Below are 23221 nucleotides of genomic sequence, written 5' to 3' on the forward strand. Positions count from 1 at the left end.
GACAAGTTTCAGAAGAAAGTTCTTTGTTTCTGGCCATTTTGAGCCTGTAATCGAACCCACGAATGCTGATGCTCCAGGTATTCAAATAGTCTAAACAATGCCAGTTTGATTGCTTCTTTAATCAGGACAACAGTTTTCAGCTGTGCTCCGGGACAAATCTCTGAATGTCCTTGAGTGGCCCAGACAGAGCCTGGACTTGAACATCTCTGGAGAGACCTGGAAATAGCTATACAGAGAGCACAGCTGAAAACTGTTGTCCTGATTAAAGAAGCAAAAGGTTTTTTTAATGATCAATTAGCCTTTTAAAATGATAAACTTGGATTAGCTAACACAACGTGCCATTGGAACACAGGGCTGATGGTTGCTGATAATGGGCCTCTGTATGCCTATGTAGACAATCCATAAAAGAATAATCCGTTTCCACCTACAATAATCATTTACAACATTAGCAATGTCTACACTGTATTTCTGATCAATTTGATGTTATTTTAATGGACAAAAAATGTGCTTGGCAAACTCAGCCTCAAGACTTCTTGGGTATGACGATTCAAGCTTGGCACACCTGTATTTGGAGAGTTTATCCAATTATTCTCTGTAGATGCTCTCAAGTTCTGCCAGGTTGGATGGGGAGCATCGCTGTATAGCCATTTCCAGGTCTCTCCAGAGATGTTCAAGTCCAGGCTCTGTCTGGGCCACTCAAGGACATTCAGAGATTTGTCCCGAGGCCACTCCTGTGTTGTCTTGGCTTTGTGCTTAGTGTCATTGTCCTGTTGGAAGGTGAACCTTCGCCCCAGTCTGAGACCTTGAGCGCTCTGGAGCAATGTTTTCATCAAGGATCTCTCAATACTTTGCTCTGTTCACTTTTCCCTCGACCCTGACTAGTCTCCCAGTCCCTGCCGCTGGAACACATCCCCGCAGCATGATGCTGCCACCGCCATGCTTCACCGTAGGGATTGTGCCAGGTTTCATGCAGACTTGACGCTTGGCATTCAGGCCAAATAGTTCAATCTTGGTTTCATCAAACTAGAGAATCTTGCTTTATGCTAGAACCAAGGAAAGATGTGACTCCAATGTATATGGGGATATCATTGTTTAGTTTCTTTGACATTCAGAGGCTGATCTACAACCTTTTATAGCTGAGGAGACAAGATATTGACTTTGTTTGGGAAGTAAACTAATTCTGTCACTATCAATTGATTAAGCTATTTAGAACAGTTTCTAAAACGACATATCTAAGGCTCTGGTCAGTCCAAGAAGTGAGAGTAAATGGTAGACATGTTCTCTGCTATCCACTTTGTTTTAATGATTATTTTGGGTATAGGGGAGGGTCACTTGTTTTTCTTTTAAGCGTTCAGAGATGGTTTAGGTCAAATATATATTTTGCTGAAGGGAGGGCCATCCATTTTCAATCCAGAGGTGTCAGATTTTCTCCACGTAACCCTTATTATAAGTAACGTTAACTCTCTAATCAGATAGAGATTAGACTCTTTTTGGCTATCTTGTCATGGGTTTACAATCTATTTGAGTTTGTATGCATTCTGTCTAATTGACTGAGTGGGCTAAGTGTAAACAAGTAATAGAGGAAGCCAAATGCTAGCAGACAAATATGTAAACAAAGAAATAGCCAATAATATATTAGTTTCAGGAAGTTAATTTAACTTCCTCAATCCAAAATCTCCCACTGGTGAAAAATGATGTGTACTACAAAACAACATTGGCAGGAGCTTTAACAGACCAATTCAACTCTATAGCTTTTCTCTACCTTCTGATCACAAACCATGTCATGGCATTACTGGGTCCAGTACAATAATGCTTCATGTCTCATTCAGTGGGTATTATAAGTATTCATCCCCCTTGGATTTTTTTCCACATTTTGTTGTGTTACAAAGTGGATGGAAATATATTAATTTGGTTTATTTTTATCATTGATCTACACTAAATACTCCATAATGTCAAAGTAAAAAGTTCATTCAATTTTTTTTCTTACAAATTAAATAACAAAAATATAGTCGTTGCATAAGTATTCACCCCCTTTCTTTAGGCAAGCCTATATGGCACACAGGAGTAAAATGTGGCTTAACAAATCACAGAAGTTGCATAGACTCACTCTGTGTGAAATAATAGGTGTTGACATGAATTTTGAATGACTAACTCTTTCACTGTCCCCATACATACAACATACATAAGGTCCGTCAGAAAAGAAGAATACAAATATACAGAATACAAATATTCCGAAACATGCATACTGTTTGCAACAAGGCACTAAAGTAATATTAATAATAAATTATATCAAATTAATTTGTAAAATATCAATCCATGCATGTCAACACAATGCAAAAGCAGATGAGAAACAAACAAGACGTCTTCACAACATTCCTCCTCTCACTTCACATAAACAAAGAGAAACAATGCCATATTTTCCATTTAAATAAAAAATACTTTGGCAAGTGAGTAAATACATCTGTCCAAAAAAAACAAAAAAAAACAGAGGAATACACTTTTTGGCCTAAATGTAAAACCTTAAGTTTGGGGCAAATCCAACATAACACATCACTGAGTAACTACCTCCTTATTTTGAAGCAGAGTGATGGCTGCATCATGGTATCGGTATGCTTGACATCGGCAAAGACTGGGGAGTTTTTCAGGATAAAAACAAATGGGATGGAGCTAAGCACAGGCACAATACTAGAGGAAAACCTGCTTCAATCTGCTTTAAGCCAGACACTGGGAGAGGAATTCACCTTTCAGCAGGACAATAACCTACAACACAAGGCCAAATCTACATTGGACTTGCTTACCAAGAAGACATTGAATGTTCCTGAGTGGTCAAGTTACAGTTATGATTTAAAATCTGCTTGAAAATGTATGGCAAGACCCCAACACCTTGACAGAGCTTGAAATTTTTTGAAAAGATTAATAAGCAAATATTGCACAATCCAAGTGTGTAAAGTTCTTAGAGACTTACCCAAGAAGTCTCCCAGCTCTAATTACTGCCAAAGGTGTTTCTAACCTGTATTGACTTAGGGGGTGAATACTTATTTAATAAGTGTTTTATTTTTCCTCCACTTTGATTATGTTCTGTAAATCATGGACAAAAAAGGTAGCCTAGCGGTTAAAAGCTTTGGGCCAGTAACCGGGGGTTTGTTGGTTCGAATCCCAGAGCTGACTAGGTGAAAATGTGCCCTTGAGCAAAGCACTCAACCCTAATTGTTCCTGTAAATTGCTTTGGATAAGTGTCTGCTAAATGACTCCAATGTAAAAAAAATAAAAACAATAAAAAAAGACAATTAAATGCATCTTCATCCCACTTTGGTACAAAATAAAATGTGAAGAAATTCACGGGGTGAATATATACGATACCCACTGTAGTTCAGCAAGACAGTAGTGATGCAAACTTAACCATCCACCACAGTGTTTTTCAACATCCGGTTCGCTGATGGAAGCAGTCACAGGAAGAAGGACCATAACATACTGGTCCCAACACAAAAAAGACTGTAGCTTGCCTGTCTCCGGTACAAAAAATGTTGAGAAGTACTCCACTACATCACTGACCTGGGTAAGCTGCCCAGCTGTCCGAGGTTCCTAGCCTGGGCCTCAGTGATGATCTGGGCCTTGAAGAGGACTGGTTTCCCGGGTGCCACCTTCTCCCCCAGCAGGTAGCGCACCGTGGTGGAGAACTTAGACTGGGTCTTAATCACCTGGGGAGGCTGCTTGTCCACCATCAGCGAGCTGCAACCATAGAAATAGAGTTAGTAGAATGATCAATGGGTCTGTGATGTGTGGACTAGTAGCCATAATGTCCCCCCACCAGAGAGCTGCAAAAGGGGTACTTGTCTAGGGAAACATTGTCGATTCTGAGCATTTCATGAAAAAGGGAAAATAACACCCAAAAATGATATGACACGCAACAACGATATGACTCAGGCATAACACTAGATGTTAGAAAGGCCCTCCCACTGCCCAAACTGGTTGAATCAACGTTGTTTTCATGTCATTTCAACAATACAAAAAATCAATGTGACGACATTGAATAAACATGGAAAACTAAGTGAATTTACAAAAAGTCATCAATGTAAAGGAATTTAGTGTTTTACTTTTTTTAAATCCAACTTTTTTATACTTTTTGATTAGATGCACGTAGAATTCACGTTAGTTGACAACTCAATCAAATGTAAATCAAAACTAGATGTTGAACAATTACATCTGTGTCCAGTGGGCTGGCTGGCTGACAGGTCATAAAGGGAGGGACAACATTAAGTCAAGTGGGTTCCAGAAGGGCCTACAAAAAACGTTTTGTTTGGTTTTCAAACTGAAGACATTTCGTTTTCTAATACATAATACCACGACATTAACGAACTAGATAACTAATCAAACATATCAAGAAAACACAAAACTGTGTTTTAATAAGCCTACAGTGTGGGTTGAAATCACAGTCAATGAGGGATGAGTGACTAAGATAAGCTTTTACTGTCTGTTTCCACAGAAATGTGATTTGGGTCTTTAAAACTCCATACAGGACATATACGTTCTCATGGACAGCCCACGTAAACATAAATGGTACCAAATAGTACACAATTTTAGTTCTGGGTTAACCAACATTACAGGACAATACAACATACAAAGCATAGAGGACAGGGGATTTACTAGGGGACTATGCAAGTGAACATAGAACTAACAGCATTCTCTATAGAGTGCACTAGTATTTAAACCAGTCTTATTGGCCCTGGTCATAAGTAGCGCACTATTATAGGTAACACAACCGACCTCTGGATTAGAGTTTGCAGCAAACGTCCCAGTCTCTCTTGCAGCTCTGGGATTGGCTCCCCGGCCAGCATCACTTCCTGTCTCAACTTCCCGTTCACCCCCAGGAGTTGTTCACACCTCGAAGAGGAAGAGATAGAGTGTTAAATTCATCAGAGAGAAGGGGGAGGGAGAGAGAAAGAGAGAGACACCAAATAATGCATGCAGAGCAGAATTAGGCCGATACCCACTAATTATCAAAATCCAGAAGAGCTGTTAAATTCTATAACCACCTAAAAGGAAGCAATTCACAAATATTCCATAACAAATCCATCAAAGAGCCAGAGAGATGAACCTGGAGAAGAGTCCCCTAAGCAAGCTGGTCCTGGGGTTCTGTTCACAAACACAAACAGACCCCACAGAATCCCAGACAGCAACACAATTAGACCCAACCAAATCATGAGAAAACAAAAAGATAATTACTTGACACATTGTAAAGAATTAACAAAACATTGAGCAAACTAGAATGCTATTTGGCCCTAAACAGAATATTTGACCACTGTAACTGACCCAAACATAAGTAGAGCTTTGACTATGTACAGACTCAGTGAGCATTGCTATTGAGAAAGGCCGCCGTAGGCAGACCTGGCTCTCAAGAGAAGACCCACAAAATGAGATGAAAACTGAGCTGCACTTCCTAACCTCCTGCCAAATGTATGACCATATTAGAGACACATATATCCCTCAGATTACACAGATTCTCAAATAATTCAAAAACAAACCCAATTTTGATAAACTCTCATATCTACTGGGTGAAATTCCACAGTGTGCCATAACAGCAGCAATATTTGTGACCTGTTGCCACAAGAAAAGGGAAAAAAGTGAAGAACAATCACCATTGTAAATACAACCCATATTTATGTTTATTCATTTTCCTGTTTGTACTTTAATTATTTGCACATCGTTACAACACTGGATATAGACATAATATGACATTTGAAATGTCTCTATTCTTATGGAACTTCTGTGAGTGTAATGTTTACTCGTCATTTTTATTTGTTAAATTCACTTCTATTCATTATCTACTTTTCTTTGACAATGTTAACATATGTTTCCCATGCCATTAGAGCCTTTGAATTGAACTGAGAGAGGGGGGGGGGACAAGAGAGTGGGGGAATGGAGGTGGGAGGGGGGGGGGGGGATATGGCAGTTGGTCACAAAGCAATGTTACACTTCGAATCGTGCATCTGCAAACATACAGTGCCTTGCGAAAGTATTCGGCACCCTTGAACTTTGCGACCTTTTGCCACATTTCAGGCTTCAAACATAAAGATATAAAACTGTATTTTTTTGTGAAGAATCAACAACAAGTGGGACACAATCATGAAGTGGAACGACATTTATTGGATATTTCAAACTTTTTTAACAAATCAAAAACTGAAAAATTGGGCGTGCAAAATCATTCAGCCCCCTTAAGTTAATACTTTGTAGCGCCACCTTTTGCTGCGATTACAGCTGTAAGTCGCTTGGGGTATGTCTCTATCAGTTTTGCACATCGAGAGACTGAAATTTTTTCCCATTCCTCCTTGCAAAACAGCTTGAGCTCAGTGAGGTTGGATGGAGAGCATTTGTGAACAGCAGTTTTCAGTCCTTTCCACAGATTCTCGATTGGATTCAGGTCTGGACTTTGACTTGGCCATTCTAACACCTGGATATGTTTATTTTTGAACCATTCCATTGTAGATTTTGCTTTATGTTTTGGATCATTGTCTTGTTGGAAGACAAATCTCCGTCCCAGTCTCAGGTCTTTTGCAGACTCCATCAGGTTTTCTTCCAGAATGGTCCTGTATTTGGCTCCATCCATCTTCCCATCAATTTTAACCATCTTCCCTGTCACTGCTGAAGAAAAGCAGGCCCAAACCATGATGCTGCCACCACAATGTTTGACAGTGGGGATAGGGTGTGTTCAGGGTGATGAGCTGTGTTGCTTTTACGCCAAACATAACGTTTTGCATTGTTGCCAAAAAGTTCAATTTTGGTTTCATCTGACCAGAGCACCTTCTTCCACATGTTTGGTGTGTCTCCCAGGTGGCTTGTGGCAAACTTTAAACAACACTTTTTATCTTTACTTTTTATCTTTAAGAAATGGCTTTCTTCTTGCCACTCTTCCATAAAGGCCAGATTCGTGCAATATATGACTGATTGTTGTCCTATGGACAGAGTCTCCCACCTCAGCTGTAGATCTCTGCAGTTCATTCAGAGTGATCATGGGCCTCTTGGCTCCTCTTGGCTGCATCTCTGATCAGTCTTCTCCTTGTATGAGCTGAAAGTTTAGAGGGACGGCCAGGTCTTGGTAGATTTGCAGTGGTCTGATACTCCTTCCATTTCAATATTATCGCTTGCACAGTGATCCTTGGGATGTTTAAAGCTTGGGAAATATTTTTGTATCCAAATCCGGCTTTAACTTCTTCACAACAGTATCTCGGACCTGCCTGGGGTGTTCCTTGTTCTTCATGATGCTCTCTGCGCATTTAACGGACCTCATGAGACTATCACAGTGCAGGTGCATTTATACGGAGACTTGATTACACACAAGTGGAATGTATTTATCATCATTAGTCATTTAAGTCAACATTGGATCATTCAGAGATCCTCACTGAACTTCTGGAGAGAGTTTGCTGCACTGACAGTAAAGGGGCTGAATAATTTTGCACGCCCAATTTTTCAGTTTTTGATTTGTTAAAAAAGTTTGAAATATCCAATAAATGTCGTTCTACTTCATGATTGTGTCCCACTTGTTGTTGATTCTTCACAAAAAATACAGTTTTATATCTTTATGTTTGAAGCCTGAAATGTGGCAAAAGGTCGCAAAGTTCAAGGGGGCCGAATACTTTCGCAAGGCACTGTATATGGACAGAATTAATAGAACAAAAGGGCCAATCGTGATGTTTATGGGACATATTGGAGTGCCAACAAAAGAAGCATGTCAGAGTTAAGGCATGTTTTATATTTTATTTTTAGTTGTGTAGCGCCTGCAGGGTTGAAATATGCTACCCTCTATGTTTACTGTTGTGCTATCATCAGATAATAGCTTTTTATGCTTTCGCCGAAAATACTTTAAGAAATCTGACATGTTGGCTGGATTCACAACGAGTGTAGCTTTAAATGAGTATCTTACATGTGTGATTTAATGAAAGTTTGAGTTTTATATCATTTTTATTTTATTTGCTGCGCTGTATTTTCCCTGGCTTTTGCCCAAGTGGGACGCAACCGTTCCCTATACCACAAGAAGTTAAGGAGCAGTTCTCTCTGTGGGTTTAACCCAAGAAGTTCTGGAAAATGGTTAAAGACCTGGAGAATATACCCAACCCTCCTCATCACAGCTTCCCATGTCCCGTAATGTTGATGATATGGTTGTCACTGACAAGGAGCACATGGCTGAGCTCTAATCACCAATTCATTAAGTCAGGATTCCTATTTGACTCTGCCATGCCTCCTTGCCCGTCCAACATTTCCTCATCTCCCACCCCTTCTAATGTGACTATCCCTGATGCTCCTCCCTCTTTTTTACCCTGCCCCGCTACAAAGTTTCTCCCTGCAGGCGATCACTGAGTCCGAGGTGCTAAAGGAGCTCCTTAAACTTCACCCCAAAAAACTTTTGTTTCAGATGGTTTAGACCCTTTGTTCTTTAAGGTTGCTACCCCTATCATCGCCACGCCTATCTTTGACCTTTTTAACCTGTCTCTCCTCTCTGGGGAGGTTCCCATTGCTTGGAAGGTAGCCTTTATTTAAAGGGGGTACTCAAGCTGATCCTAACTGTTTTAGGCCAACTTCTATTTTGCCCTGTTTATCAAAAGTGTTGGAAAAGTTGATTATTGACAAGTTAACTGGCTTTCTTGATGTCTATAGTATTCTCTCGGGTATGCAATCTGGTTTCCGCTCAGGTTATGTATGTGTCTCTGTAACCTTAAAGGTCCTAAATGATGTCATTGATTCTAAGCAATGTTGTACTGCTATTTTTATTGACTTGGCCAAAGCTTTTGATACAGTAGACCATTTCATTCGTGTGGGCCGGCTAAGGAGTATTGGTGTCTCTGACGGGTCTTTGTCCTGGTTTGCAAACTACCTCAAAGAGTGCAGTGTATAAAATCAGACAATCTGCTGTCTCAGCCACTGCCTCTCACCAAGGGAGTACCCCAAGGCTCAATCGTAGGCCCCACGCTCTTCTCAATTTACATCAACAACATAGCTCAAGCAGTAGGAAGCTCTCTCATCCATTTATATGCAGAAGATACACTCTTATACTCAGCTGGCCCCTCTCCGGATTTTGTGTTAAACGCTCTACAACAAAGTGTTCTTAGTGTCCAACAAGCTCTGCCCTTAACCTTGTCTTAACCTCCAAAACAAAGGTGATGCGGTTTGGTAAGAAGAATGCTCCTTTCCCCACCGGTGTGATTACTACCTCTGAGAGTTTAGGGCTTGAGGTAGTCACCTCTTACAAGTACTTGGGAGTTTAGCTAGATGGTACACTCTCCTTCTCTCAGCACATATCAAAGCTGCAGGCTAAGGTTAAATCTAGACTTGGTTTCCTCTACCGTAATTGCTCCTCTTTCATCACAGCTGCCAAACTGACCATCCTACCATGCTACATTACGGAGACGTAATTTATAGATTGGCAGGTAAGGGTTCTCTTAAGCAGCTAGATGTTCTTTACCGTTCGGCCATCAGATTTGCCACCAATGCTCCTAATAGGACACATCACTGCACTCTATACTCCTCTGTAAACTGGTCATCTCTGTATACCCGTTGCAAGACCCACTGGTTGATGCTTATTTATAAAACCCTCTTAGGCCTCACCTATCTGAGATACCTACTGCAGCCCTCATCCTCCACATACAACACCTGTTCTGTTAGAGGTCCTAAAAGCACACACATCCCTGAGTCGCTCCTCTTTTCAGTTTGCTGCAGCTAGCGACTGGAACGAGCTGCAAAAACACTCAAACTGGACAGTTTTATCTCCATCTCTTCATTCAAAGACTCAATGATGGACACTCTTAATGACAATTGTGGATGCTTTGCAGGATGTATTGTTGTCACTACCTTCTTGCCCTGTGCTGTTGTCTGCCCAATAATGTTTGTACCATGTTTTGTGCTGCTACCATGTTGTGTTGCTACCATGTTGTTGTCATTTTGTGTTGATACCATGCTGTGTATTCATGTGTTGTTGCCATGCTATGTTGTCTTAGGTCTCTCTTTATGTAGTGTTGTATCTCTCGTCGTTTGGTGTGTTTTGTCCTATATTTTTCATTTTTAATCCCAGCCTCCATCCCTGTAGGAGGCTTTTTGCCTTCTGGTAGGCCGTCATTGTAAATAAGAATGTTCTTAACTGACTTGCCTAGTTACATTTTTTTAAATGATGTCTGAGTGTTCGAGTCTGTCTGTGTGTAAATAAAAAAGAAAAGTGTCGTCTGGTTTGCTTAATATAAGGAACTTTATGTATAGCATTTGCTTTTACTCAAGTATGACAAATTCATATGTTTTCCACCACTGCACACACACACACACACACACACACACACACACACACACACACACACACACACACACACACACACACACACACACACACACACACACACACACACACACACACACACACACACACACACACACACACACACACACACACACACACACGCGCGCGCGCAGGCCTCACCACGTCTGCAGAGGGCTGAGGTTGTCATCGAAGGGGTGTCCAATAGTAGCTTGATGCTGTTCCCACCTCCAGGCTTTGATCCTGTTGATCAGACGAGACTGACACTTCTCCAGACTAGACACTGCCTCCTGGAGCAGCTGGACACGCTTCTGCAAACAGGCACACACACGAACACACGTACGCACACAGTTTAGCTTACAGAGAGAGAGAGAGCGTTATGCAGAGAAAGGCAAACACAGTTTACAGTACTGGGAAACTCCGACCTCAGGGAGACAAACAGTTCATACAGGGAGAGACAAACAAAACTAGTTGAGACGGCCCTCCGGCCATAGGGATCCACTTAGAGTATAGGTGTAGCAGGGTCATGTTCAGAAGGGCACACCATCGCAAAATGTTTTAGACAACTTCAGGTATAGTCTCTCATGACAGACATAACAATAGCAGGCTCACACGTGAGAACAACAATTGTATGTGTGCGTGTTATGTAATAGCTTACCTTGGCTATGACTTGGCCATTGTACTCATGCTGTTTGATGTTAGTCTGGAGTTTGGTGACTTCTGACATGCTGGGGTCCATCCCATTGGTCTGGGTATGCTGGAGAGTGCCTGTCACCCAATTAAATTGAACATTTATTTTCCAGAGCTGATCTGATTGGTCAATAGACCAATTTGTGAAAAAAATATCAGAATTTGCCATGCTGTGTAAACGCAGTCAAAGTAGCCCTGTCCGAGCCAGAATGGCCCATAAGCCGGGAGCCTATCTCCTGTTTCTATAGCGTGAGGCAGCTGTACAAGTCAGGGGAGAATGACTGTCCCCTCTCACTGAAGCCAAGGAAGTTCAAGGACGACCGCGGTACTGCAGGCATTGTTAAAAGAAAACAGGATCCCCCATTATAGCGAATGGAAAAATTACCATCTTCGTGGTTAATCTTAGTGTAAAAAATAAATAAAAATTTAAGACAATCATGGTACCAATAATTGCTTCTAACACACCAGATGTATGTCCTTGAACGGATTATTTAAAAATTGTGCACAGAAGAAGTTATAAGGATAATTGAGTTGCTTATGGCAGCCTGCAGCAACCCGGTCGTTCTTCAAATCCAGTTACTCAATGAGAGGGAGAAGCACTGAGCTAGCCTGCAACTTCACTTCCTGGAGAAGCTCAACTGTGCATGTTATGTCTCATTGAGACGCCATCTTAACTGACTTCATTTGGCTTAAATGCACTATTGTGGAATTAATGGTGTCACTTGATCAATGGCTTTGTCCAATCATATATAGTCATTGGCAAAGTGTTTCAGAACAGGAGTGCTTTGTAGAATAAGATCCCATGGACAGTGAGGGACCTGATCCAAGATCAGCACCCCTACTCTGAGACACTTAATGAATACTGGCCCAGCTCTCTGTTCCCAGTCTCTCAGCAACAGGGAGTTTCTTCCTATATTTTATGTCTGCTAAAGTCAGCAGGCAACAATTAACTCTATGTATCCTGGGAGATATTCAAAAGCTCTGTCTTTCCCTCTCTCTACAGCACCGGATGTCTTGACCTTTTAATGCTCGGCTATGAAAAGCCAACTGACATTTACTCCTGAGGTGCTGATCTGTTGCATCCACTATAACCACTATGATTATTATTTGATCCTGCTGGTCATCTATGAATGTTTGAACATCTCGAAGAATGATCTGGCCTTAATGGCCATGTACTCTTATAATTTCCACTAGCACAGCCAGAAGGGGACTGACTGGCCACCCCTCAGAGCCTAGTTCCTCTAGAGCAATGGTTCCCAAACGTTTTATAGTCAAACATTCAACCTCCAGCTGCATACCCCCTCTAGCACCAGGGTCAGCACACTCTCAAATGTTATTTTTTGCCATCATTGTAAGCTTGCCACACACACACTAAACAATACATTTATTAAACATAAGAATGAGTGAGTTTTTGTTACAACCCGGCTCGTGGGAAGTGACAGAGCTCTTATAGGACTAGGGCACACGTAATAATATAATAATAAATAATTTTGCTCTTCATTTAGCCATCTTACATATAAAACCTTATTTGTTCATCAAAAATTGTGAATAACTCACCACAGGTTAATAAGAAGCGTGTGCTTGAAAGGATGCACATAACTCTGCAATGTTGGGTTGTATTGGAGAGAGTCTCAGTCTTAAATAATTTTCCACACACAGTCTGTGCCTGTATTTAGTTTTCATGCTAGTGAGGGCCGAGAATCCACTGTGGTTGCAAAGGGCATCAGTGTTTTAACAGCATGATGAATATAGTTGAATATAATTATGGAGAGTCCCTGTAATCCTAGATTCAGATTCAGGTGAGAAAAAACATCACAGGCCAGACATGTGAAAAACTCATCATCATGCAAGCGGTCAGACAAGTGAAAATAGTCGGTAAAGAAAACTATAAGCTCATCTCTCAATAAAAATAAACGTGTCAATACTTTCCCCCTTGATGAGCAGCGGACTTCTGTATTTTCTAACAGCGTTGCATGGTTGCTGCCCATATCATTGGATAATGCAGAAAATACACGAGAGTTCAGGGGCCTTGCTTTAACTAAGTTAACCATTTACACTGTAGTGTCCAAAACGTCTTTCAAGCTGTCAGGCATTCCCTTGGCAGCAAGAGCCTCTCGGTGGATGCTGCAGTGTACCCAAGTGGCGTCAGGAGGAACTGCTGTCTCCCTGTCATGGGTTTTTCGCCATCAGCACAGATACCAACACATCTTGACCACCAAAGTGTCAGGATTTGGCCAGGGTTGTTCCGGTTTTTGGTCACTAGATGACCCCATTGTGCCTTTTGACCTTTTCTTTTCCCTTGATCCCCATTATTATTTGCACCTGTGCCTCATTTCCCCTGATTGTATTTAAACCCTTTGTTTTACTCAGTTCTCTGCTCTGTGTTTGTATGTTAGCACCCAGCCCTAGTACTCTGTGAACTCTTGTTGATCCCGGTGGACTCTCTTGTGGAATTCTGTTTTTTGTTCTTGTTTGTTTGTTTTTGAGTATCTTTTGAGGCTTTTTTGTGCTATACCTTCCACCTTGTGGATTTACCTTTTTGTCTTGGAGGATTACCTTTGTTCTTGTGGAATTCCTTTTGAGGTTGTGGAGTTACATGTTTTCCTGAAGAACTTCACTTTTTACTTCATTAAATACACCGTCTCAAGTACTGCTGTGTCTGCCTCATCTTCTGGGTTCTGCTGACTATTCGTGGCTCAGTTGGTTTAGTGACTGTTTCTCACTCCGGAGACCCGGGTTTGTAACCGGGTCCTGACACAAAGTCCATTTGATGTCACAAAGCTGTCCAGTACTTTAAAAATATCCTCTCCTGTTGTCCTGGTTTCCAGTGGTTTGCAGAAGAGGATGTCTCTCATTTTGTCTGTCATAGTTTAAGTGTACCTATGATGGAAATTACAGGCCTCTCTTACCTTTTTAAGTGGGAGAACTTGCACAATTGGTGGCTGACTAAATACTTTTTTTGCCCCACTGTACATCTATTGTAGCTGACAAAGTAGTCTGAGCATGAGTAATAATCCATACAGTATATTTAGGTTGTGTCCCAAGTGGCAACTGACCAATTCCCTATACATAGTGCACAACCTTTTAACGGAGCCCATGGGCCCTGGTCAACAGTAGTGCATTATATAAGGAATAGGGTGCCATATGGGGGCCAATTTGTCAGAACATTTAACCCAGATCAAAGAAGTATGTTGTGTTAAATTCTGTAGCTTCCTTCCAGATTTGTATAGGTTCCAACTGGCTCAACTGGTAAGTTGACAAAAAATGTATGGACTCAATATACAGTCTTTTTGGATAAAAATGTCTGCTGAGTGGCATATTGGGACAAATCCATAAAGGGACAAGTCCAAGTCTCATTTTACGTCACATCCCATAAAAGTCCATGCATGCCTAAGGGGGAAATATTACTTAAAGACATGCTCTGGAAATTTAGCGACAACTATTTTTTAAACTTGAGCTGAATGTGTCAATGTGTAGTTCATACATGCATAATCTATGAGCAGAATTACTGTTTTACCTCAATTAGCCACAAAATCCCTCGTTTAAAAGCGACTGTTTACTGGAAGCTGTGCGGCACCATTTTCCCTACATTTCCTCCCACACGGACCAGCCCACTAAGCAATTCGAGTTCCAGCCAATTAGATTCAGAAACTCGCCATTTAAGTGACAGGTAGCAAGATGCACAATGACGTGGTGCACATAATGTATGCACGCTGTAAGTCAATTTTTAATGAAAAACGTCTACTAAATAGGGCCACTTTTGGCTCGTGAGCGCTACTTTCAGAACTACTGGCTAAAAAGTATACAAAGTACCAGAGGATCTCTTTATCCCCAGCCATCTCACGCCCCGGAATGGATTCATAGTTCCGCTTCTCCCATAATTATTTGCTGTGCAAATGCTCAGCTCGAATTAGCATTGCGGCTACGTGCGACATGTTTTGCTATGGGGAAATGCTAACTGTTCCCCGTCTTAGTAATACGTGTCTTTGGTAATTCTCACCCTGCATGGACTCATAGTTCTGCCTCTCCCAGTTGAGCTCCTCCTGCAGCTGGTGGATCTGCTGTCTGCAGTCCTGGATCTCAAGCACCTTGAGCACAAGCAGGTCCACGTCTCTGGTAGGGGGTGCTGCAGCCATGGAATCCTGGGCTGGGGGTTGAGAGAAGCGGGCTAGGGCCGGGAACTGGGTAGACTGTGGATGGGGGAGACAAAGTATTAGATGTGTGTCTGGTGGTGGGGGCAGGGCCCATGGGGTCCTGGGCTGGGTTGGGGCCAGGGGGAAGTGGAGTGAGGGGATTTGGGTAAACTATGGAGGAGGGGGGCGGACTGGTATTACCTATTATGCCCACATATTAAACATTCAAATGTTTTAAAAGTCAAATGTAAAAAAGTAAACATTTTTACACGCAGCTTTCTTATCATGTTAACAATCCAAAACATATTTTGTGTTGGAAGTGAACTTTTGTGGTTTCTGTGGTCCTCCTTTGTGCCACAAGACTGTGTTGGCACGCTGAGCTAAAGGCTCTGTTACACTTACCGCCTGACTGAGCAGCTCTCTCTCCTTCCTCAGGACATCTCTGACTGTGAGTACCAGCTGGAAAGGTTGGGAGCGGAACATATTCTGGAAGACAGAACACCAGACCATATCCACATAGTCAGGTCAGTTGATTCAATATAAGATGACTGAGGACAACATGACTTATTACTGAGGACAACATGTTCCCTCTGAGTACGGAGAACTGTTAGACTGGTCCCAGATCTGTTTGTGCTATCTTGCTAACTCCATGTGTGACAATTCCATAAGGACTTGGCTAGAGAGTAGAAACAGACTGGGACCTAGGCTACTGAACTGTATGTTTTCAAACCTGTATTTTCAGTTTCTCTCTTTCTACAGTTTCTCTCTCTACACACACCACAGTGTGTGTGTGTGTGTGTGTCTCTGTGTGTGTGTGTGTGTGTGTGTGTGTGTGTGTGTGTGTGTGTGTGTGTGTGTGTGTGTGTGTGTGTGTGTGTGTGTGTGTGTGTGTGTGTGTGTGTGTGTGTGTGTGTGTGTGTGGACTTGACCAGAATGTCCTGACGAAATAGGAAAACAAGAACAATACTGAAAAGTAAATATGCTCTTTTAGGTTTATGGTTTAGGGTCAAATGCCCACACCAGTAGAAATCCACTATTTAGAGCTGAAAGGCGATGGCCGAAGATTACCCATGGTGTTGCAATTTAAGTCAACTAGGTATCGTTTTAGTTCAAGTGTGATATTGTCACGCCTTGGTCTTAGTATTTTTTGTTTTCTTTAATTATTTGTTCAGGCCAGGGTGTGACATGGGTTTATTGTATTGTTGTATTGGGGTGTTTGTAGGCATTGGGATTGTGGTTGATTAGGGGTGTGTCTAGTATATGCTTGGCTGCCTGAGGCGGTTCTCAATCAGAGTCAGGTGATTCTTGTTGTCTCTGATGTGGAACCGTATTTAGGTAGCCTGGGTTTCACTTTGTATTTCGTGGGTGATTGTTCCTGTCTCTGTGTAGTTTCACCAGATAGGCTGTAATTAGGTTTCACGTTCCGTTTTGTTGTTTTGCATTTGTATACGTTTTTTCATGTATCGCTCTTCATTTATTAAAGACATGAGTAACCACCACGTTGCATTTCGGTCCGACTCTCTTTCTACAAACGAAGAACGCCGTTACAGATATACACTGTGTACAAAACATTAGGAACACCTGCTCTTTCCATGACATAGACATAGACTGACCAGGTGAATCCAGGCAAAAACTATGATCCCTTATTGATGTCACTTGTTAAATCCACTTTAATGAATGTAGATGAAGGGGAGAAGACAGGTTAAAGAATTATTTTTAAGCCTTGAGACAGAGTTTCCCATGCGGGTCAAAAATGGACCACCACCCAAAGGACATCGAGATAACTTGACACAACTGTGGGACGCATAGGCGTCAACATGGGCCAGCATCCCCGTGGAACGCTTTCGACACCTTGCAGAGTCCATGCCCTGAAGAATTGAGGCTGTTCTGAGGGCAAATATTAGGAAGGTGTTCCTAATGTTTTGTACACTCAGTATATTAAGGCTTGAAGTGACAAATCCGAAATGCCCACTTTATACAAAACCATGAGGTAGATTAGGTTAGCAAGATAGTTAGCTAGCGAGCTGCATAAGGTTAGCATGCTAGCTAGCAACACTGACAGCTGTCAGTGGCCTATATGTTGATGTTTATTAGCTCCATGTAGAGATTCCCAAACAAATTTGTGAATATGTATAAATAGCCTTCATCCGCTGGTGTAACCTAAACATTCATTTCCTCTCTAGGACAGGAAATTGCTTAGATATAGTGTCATCAACTTCCTCAGGGAGGGTCCCTCTAGGTTAGGGTTAGGTTTATCCCCACCACCTTCTTCAAAACTGTTTAGAATTGAATATCTGAAGAAGTGCAAGCTATTGTTAATCACTCCCTGTTCACAGTCACTTTCCCCACTACAGTAAAAACTACTATGTGTCTGAAGAAAAGTAATCTAGATTCTTCAGCTGTTATACATTTTCGGACACTCTCCAACCTTCTATTCTTAAGTACATTTCTGGAGAAATAGATTTTTAAACAGCTAAATGATTTTTTAAAGTGCTAGCTGTATTTTTGAAAAAGTCCCATCTGTTTTTTGTGCCCACCATAGCACAGACAGCCTTAGTTAAAGTGGTTAATTATCTTAGAGCCAACACAGATGACAAACAGCTCTCTTGTACTCTTGGATTTAAGTGCTGCATTCGACACTGTTGACCATGATGTCCTTCTGGACTGAATGGAGAGGTGGGTTGGTCTCTCCGATCCAGCTCTAAATTTTGTTCAGGGCCTAAAGTATTTAACTGGTCAAGAGTTTGTTACCCTTGGTGAACATAACTCAGAGAAAATAGATATCACGTGGCGTTCCACAAGGTTCGATTTTGGGTCCGTTAATGTTCAATTACCTTGGCAGCGTTACCAGAAAGCACAACATTGATTTTCACTGCTACACAGAGAAAACTCCGCTTTATATTTATGTGTCATTTATTTTAGCTCCACGGATATATTTTAAGACTGTATTGATTTACAGTTTTTCTTTTTCTTTGTCCAAACAGAATGGACTTGTTCAAAACAATTAACAAACTTACACCAAATCAATTACCTCCATCAAAACATACAAACATAGAAATAACTTATAGTTTTGCGAAAAAGAATATTGTTGTGCTCATTATGTTATGATGGAGATCAAGTGGAACCCAGTTTCATTAAAAGTGACTGTAAATATTTGGATGGCTCACATCTTCCTCCAGCTAAATCAAGATAAGACTGAGATTCTTATTGTTGGACAGAAAGAGAATCTGTCCACACATTTTAATTTCCCGGGCAATAAAAATAAAACACTCAGTAAAAAATGTTGGGGTTCGGGAAAATAGGATTTTGAATGCGAATCCATTTTTACAAGTGTGTGTGTGTATGTGTGTGTTTGGTGGAGAGGATAAGTGTGTGTGTATCTACTGTACCATGTTCCTGGAGATACGCTGCAGCCTCATCCTCTCCACCACATTGGAGTTCTGCCCGGCTAGATTCTGTAGGCAGGATATGATCTGATCGAGCAGGGTCAGAGCCTGGGGCTCCTGGTCTACCTTCTCTGGTTCAAAGTCTTCCCTGGGGAGGGAAGAAAGAAAGCGAGAGGGAGGTGTGTTTAGGGTGTGTTTGTGTATCCACTTTCCCACTTTTATTTGTCAAAATTCAGACTGTATGTATGCTTTATGTGTGCGTCATACCATCTCTGCTCCTCGATCCAGTTGGCCAGGTAGCACCTGACGTCCATGGGAAAGGAGGGGGAGTAGAGCTCGTTGAGGATCTGTGTGGCCAGATAGGGGATCAGCTGTTTCATCTGCGTCCACTGTGCCATGGTGAAGCAGAGCTGGAAGAGACAGGAATAAAGGCCATTGAATGATGTAATATATCCGTAAACATACAGGCTGCATCACAAATAGCACCCTATTCCCTATATAGTGCACAATGTTTTACCAAACCCTTTGGCTCAATTCATTCAAAGCCACATTGCTGTGTTATTAACAGTTAATGTGGCAGCTAATGAAGCTTTGATTGAATTCCATCTTAAACCAAAGGGAATAGGGAATATTTGAGATAAATCTGTGAATATAAATCCATCATAAAGAGGTCATTTTAGAGATTGACACGAGGTCAATGTAGGGTCAATGCATCAATACAAACACCAAAACACCAGAGGGGTACACTACAAAGCAGGATCAGAATCGCGGATGTACTCTTTACATTTAAAAAAAAAAGATAAGCTTGAAATGGGCATGGTCGAATTGATTTAACAAAAAATAAATATATATATATACTGTATATCTAAGTTTAGCTATAGTTATTTCTTGTTGCTTATCAAAGTTAGCTGGCCAACTCCTCGATTCTGCTTTGTAGTATACCCCTCAGAACAGTCACTGTGTTTACAGTCACTTCCAGACATGTCAATTATTATCCTAACTCAGTAATAAAATAACATACAGTAAGTCCCCAACAGGACAGTGGAGGGACTGAGACAAGTAAAATGTTTCATCATTGTCCATCTAGTGTTATGTTAATAACGCAATGCCATCACCCCTCAACAGAGTAAAGCAACAAAAACGTTGCTGTGAGAACGACAGAAGAAATGCGGTGCAAATGCAAGACATGCCGAGCAGACAATACATGGCAGTAGGATAAACAGTACAGAACAAGACAGGACAGTCGTGAGACTGATCCCCAATCTATTTTGGTCTGAGTGTTCTAAATCTGAAACACATGGAGGAGAGGCTAGCACAAGACATGAAGGCAGTAAAAGTCTGTGAGTAAAGTGAGGATATAGAGAGGGTCAAGTCCCCAACAAGACAATATAATGCCCGACCCCCCAATCTATCTGGTTCTGGGTGTTCTGAAATCTGTTTTGGGGAGGACAGGAGAGGCTAGCACTTCCTGTGTTGTTTGGCCCACAGGTGTAGCTATACTAGAGCCAAGAGATGACAATACAGAAATTACGGTATTGTGTTTGTGTTGTTACACATAGCTGAATATTGTCACATCTTAATACACCTACAGCCTATTTTCACCTGTAAAACAAAAGGTAAAGAGAAAAAGTAAAGAGTTGTATTATTGTGTAACATGGGGTGAAAAGCACCAATACTGTATCTGATACTGTAGAACTGGGACGATAAACTGAAAATGATCAACACTGACCATACGGATCACTTATCATAAGCATTTTGACGATAATGTTCATTACGATAAGTAGCCTATACTAGAGAAATGTGAGGTTTGAAATTAAATATATTTCTCAAACGGTTCTACAGCTGCAACATCGAGAGCATGGTTGCATTACTACCTGGTTTAGCGATTGCTCGGCCTCTGACCGCAAGGCACTACAGAGGGTAGTGCGTACGGCCCAGTACATCACTGGGGCTAAGCTGCCTGCCATTCAGGACCTCTACACCAGGCGGTGTAGGAGAAAGGCCCTAAAAATTGTCAAAGACTCCAGCCACCCCAGTCATAGACTGTTCTCTCTACTACCGCATGGCAAGCGGTACCGGAGTGCCAAGTTTAGGACAAAAAGGCTCAACAGTTTTTACCCCCAAGCCATAAGACTCCTGAACAGGTAATCAAATGGCTAACTGGTCTATCTGCATAGTGTCCCGCCACCCGCCAACCCCTCTTTTACACTACTGCTGCTCTCTGTTCATCATATATGCATATGTCACTTTAACCATGTCTACATGTACATACTACCTCAATCAGCCTGACTAACCGGTGTCTGTATGTAGCCTCACTACTTTTATAGCCTCGCTACTGTATATAGCCTGTCTTTTTACTGTTGTTTTATTTCTTTACCTACCTATTGTTCACCTAACACCCTTTTTGCTCTATTGGTTAGAGCCTGTAAGTAAGCATTTCACTGTAAGGTCTACACCTGATGTATTCGGCGCATGTGACAAATAAACTTTGATTTGATGTGTGATTGTTAATGGGGCAATTGATGGCTACAACCATCAAACTAGTAGTGGTAGTTTAAAGGATAATAAAATAAAAAACTGTGGTGCACATTAATGTTATAAACGTATTGCTCTATTTTATCGTTAATCAATTCAGGAAAGTTATTGCATCATGGATTTTTGGCGATAGCGCCCAGCCCTAAGACTAGGACCCAGTTTAGTGGCGCTACAACACTTTCACTTCTTCCTCTTCTCTACAGTATATGGCTGTGTGACCTACATCCAAAATGGACCCCTATTCCCTACATAATGCACTACTTTTGACCAGAGCCCATCAAAAGTAGTGCACAATGTAGGGAATAGGGTGCAATTTGGTACGTAGCCTATTGCACCATTTGGGAAGCAACCTATGGCTAGCCCCATGGTTTCCTGTTTCTCTCTAACTGTACTGTACTGTCAGTTGGCATGTTTGAAGTGTAGAATTCCTAATCTTGGTCACATACTGTGATTAGTAGTTATTTGGAGTGCAGGACCCGTATTCACAGAAAGTCTCAGAGTATTCATATAATTGTATTCATTATGATCTAAAAGGGAAATAGGATCGTATATCAGCCCTCTTACTTTAAAACTCTTTGTAAATTCGAGCCCAGACTGCAATGTAGTTAATCTTAAACACACACTTTGACAATGATCAATCACCTGCTATTCTAGTCAAAGAGCTCTTCTTTCGTGAAAACATTTCCTGGCTCCCAAATGGCACCCTATTACCTTTAAAGTGCACAACTTCTGACCAGGGCCCATATGGAATAGGGTGTCATTTGAATAGGGTGCTGCCCCTCCCACATACTTTTGTATATACTGTACCAGTCGAAAGTTTGGAAAACTCATTCGTTGTCTCAACTTGCTGTTGAGAATTAGAATAATAGAACACACCAGGTGCAATTAAAAAATCTGGTTGTGCATCAGCAGTCATTCAATTAGCCCATGTCAGCTAACACTTTTTAGATTGGCAAGTTAGTCTAGCGGCCAGCTATCTAAACTTGAAGTATGCATGGTCAAATTACCGACCAGGGTGGTCAGGGCCCACTGATCATCAGTTATCATATTAAAAACTGCAAACATTTTCCTCCGTCCTATGGCAAAATGTGCAGAATTGCAAGAAATGAACTTTAAAACGGCTTCTCAGACTCACGAGCCACTGCAGCCCCTCATGATGAGTTATGATTTTTTTGTGGGCCCCACCCCCATCAAAGTGGTCAATCCCTTCTCTAGAGGAGGTCAAAGGTTTGAGAGTAATTGATTAGTACAATCTACCCAGTGGGAAAAACTGGTTTAAATGTATTTTTATTTATTTATTTGTATTTTTTAATTTCACCTTTATTTAACCAGGTAGGCTAGTTGAGAACAAGTTCTCATTTGCAACTGTGACCTGGCCAAGATAAATCATAGCAGTGTGAACAGACAGAGTTAGGCATGGAGTAAACAATTAACAAGTCAATAACACAGTAGAAAAAAAAGAGTCTATATACATTGTGTGCAAAAGGCATGTGGAGGTAGGCGAATAATACAATTTTGCAGATTAACACTGGAGTGATAAATGATCAGATGGTCATGTACAGGTAGAGATATTGGTGTGCAAAAGAACAGAAAAGTAAATAAATAAAAACAGTATGGGGATGAGGTAGGTAAAAATGGGTGGGCTATTTTCCGATAGACTATGTACAGCTGCAGCGATCGGTTAGCTGCTCAGATAACAGATGTTTGAAGTTGGTGAGGGAGATAAAAGTCTCCAACTTCAGCGATTTTTGCAATTCGTTCCAGTCACAGGCAGCAGAGAACTGGAACGAAAGGCGGCCAAATGAGGTGTTGGCTTTAGGGATGATCAGTGAGATACACCTGCTGGAGCGCGTGCTACGGGTGGGTGTTGCCATCATGACCAGTGAACTGAGATAAGGCGGAGCATTACCTAGCATGGACTTGTAGATGACCTGGAGCCAGTGGGTCTGGCGACGAATATGTAGCGAGGGCCAGCCGACTAGAGCATACAGGTCGCAGTGGTGGGTGGTATAAGGTGCTTTAGTGACAAAACTGATGGCACTGTGATAAAACTGCATCCAGTTTGCTGAGTAGAGTGTTGGAAGCAATTTTGTAGATGACATTGCCGAAGTCGAGGATCGGTAGGATAGTCAGTTTTACTAGGGTAAGTTTGGCGGCGTGAGTGAAGGAGGCTTTGTTGCGGA

The 23221-nt window shown here is 41.5% G+C and overlaps 1 protein-coding gene across 2 annotated transcripts in view; it reads right to left on the reverse strand.

Annotated features, from left to right (window-relative positions):
- Positions 1-23221, reverse strand: part of stat6 (signal transducer and activator of transcription 6, interleukin-4 induced) — a 54038-nt gene that overhangs the window by 16456 nt on the left and 14361 nt on the right. For both annotated transcript variants that reach the window (XM_046366160.1, XM_046366159.1), the window contains 8 exons: positions 18771-18913; positions 18507-18651; positions 15520-15603; positions 14985-15174; positions 10953-11062; positions 10457-10605; positions 4765-4881; positions 3553-3729 (listed from right to left, as the gene is read on the reverse strand). In XM_046366160.1, the coding sequence (XP_046222116.1) occupies positions 3553-3729; positions 4765-4881; positions 10457-10605; positions 10953-11062; positions 14985-15174; positions 15520-15603; positions 18507-18651; positions 18771-18901 (1103 nt within the window). In that variant the 5' untranslated portion in view covers positions 18902-18913. The remainder of the gene's footprint in view (positions 1-3552; positions 3730-4764; positions 4882-10456; positions 10606-10952; positions 11063-14984; positions 15175-15519; positions 15604-18506; positions 18652-18770; positions 18914-23221) is intronic.

Source organism: Oncorhynchus gorbuscha, linkage group LG10 (assembly GCF_021184085.1).
Source record: "Oncorhynchus gorbuscha isolate QuinsamMale2020 ecotype Even-year linkage group LG10, OgorEven_v1.0, whole genome shotgun sequence".
NCBI classification, from domain to species: Eukaryota; Metazoa; Chordata; class Actinopteri; order Salmoniformes; family Salmonidae; genus Oncorhynchus; species Oncorhynchus gorbuscha.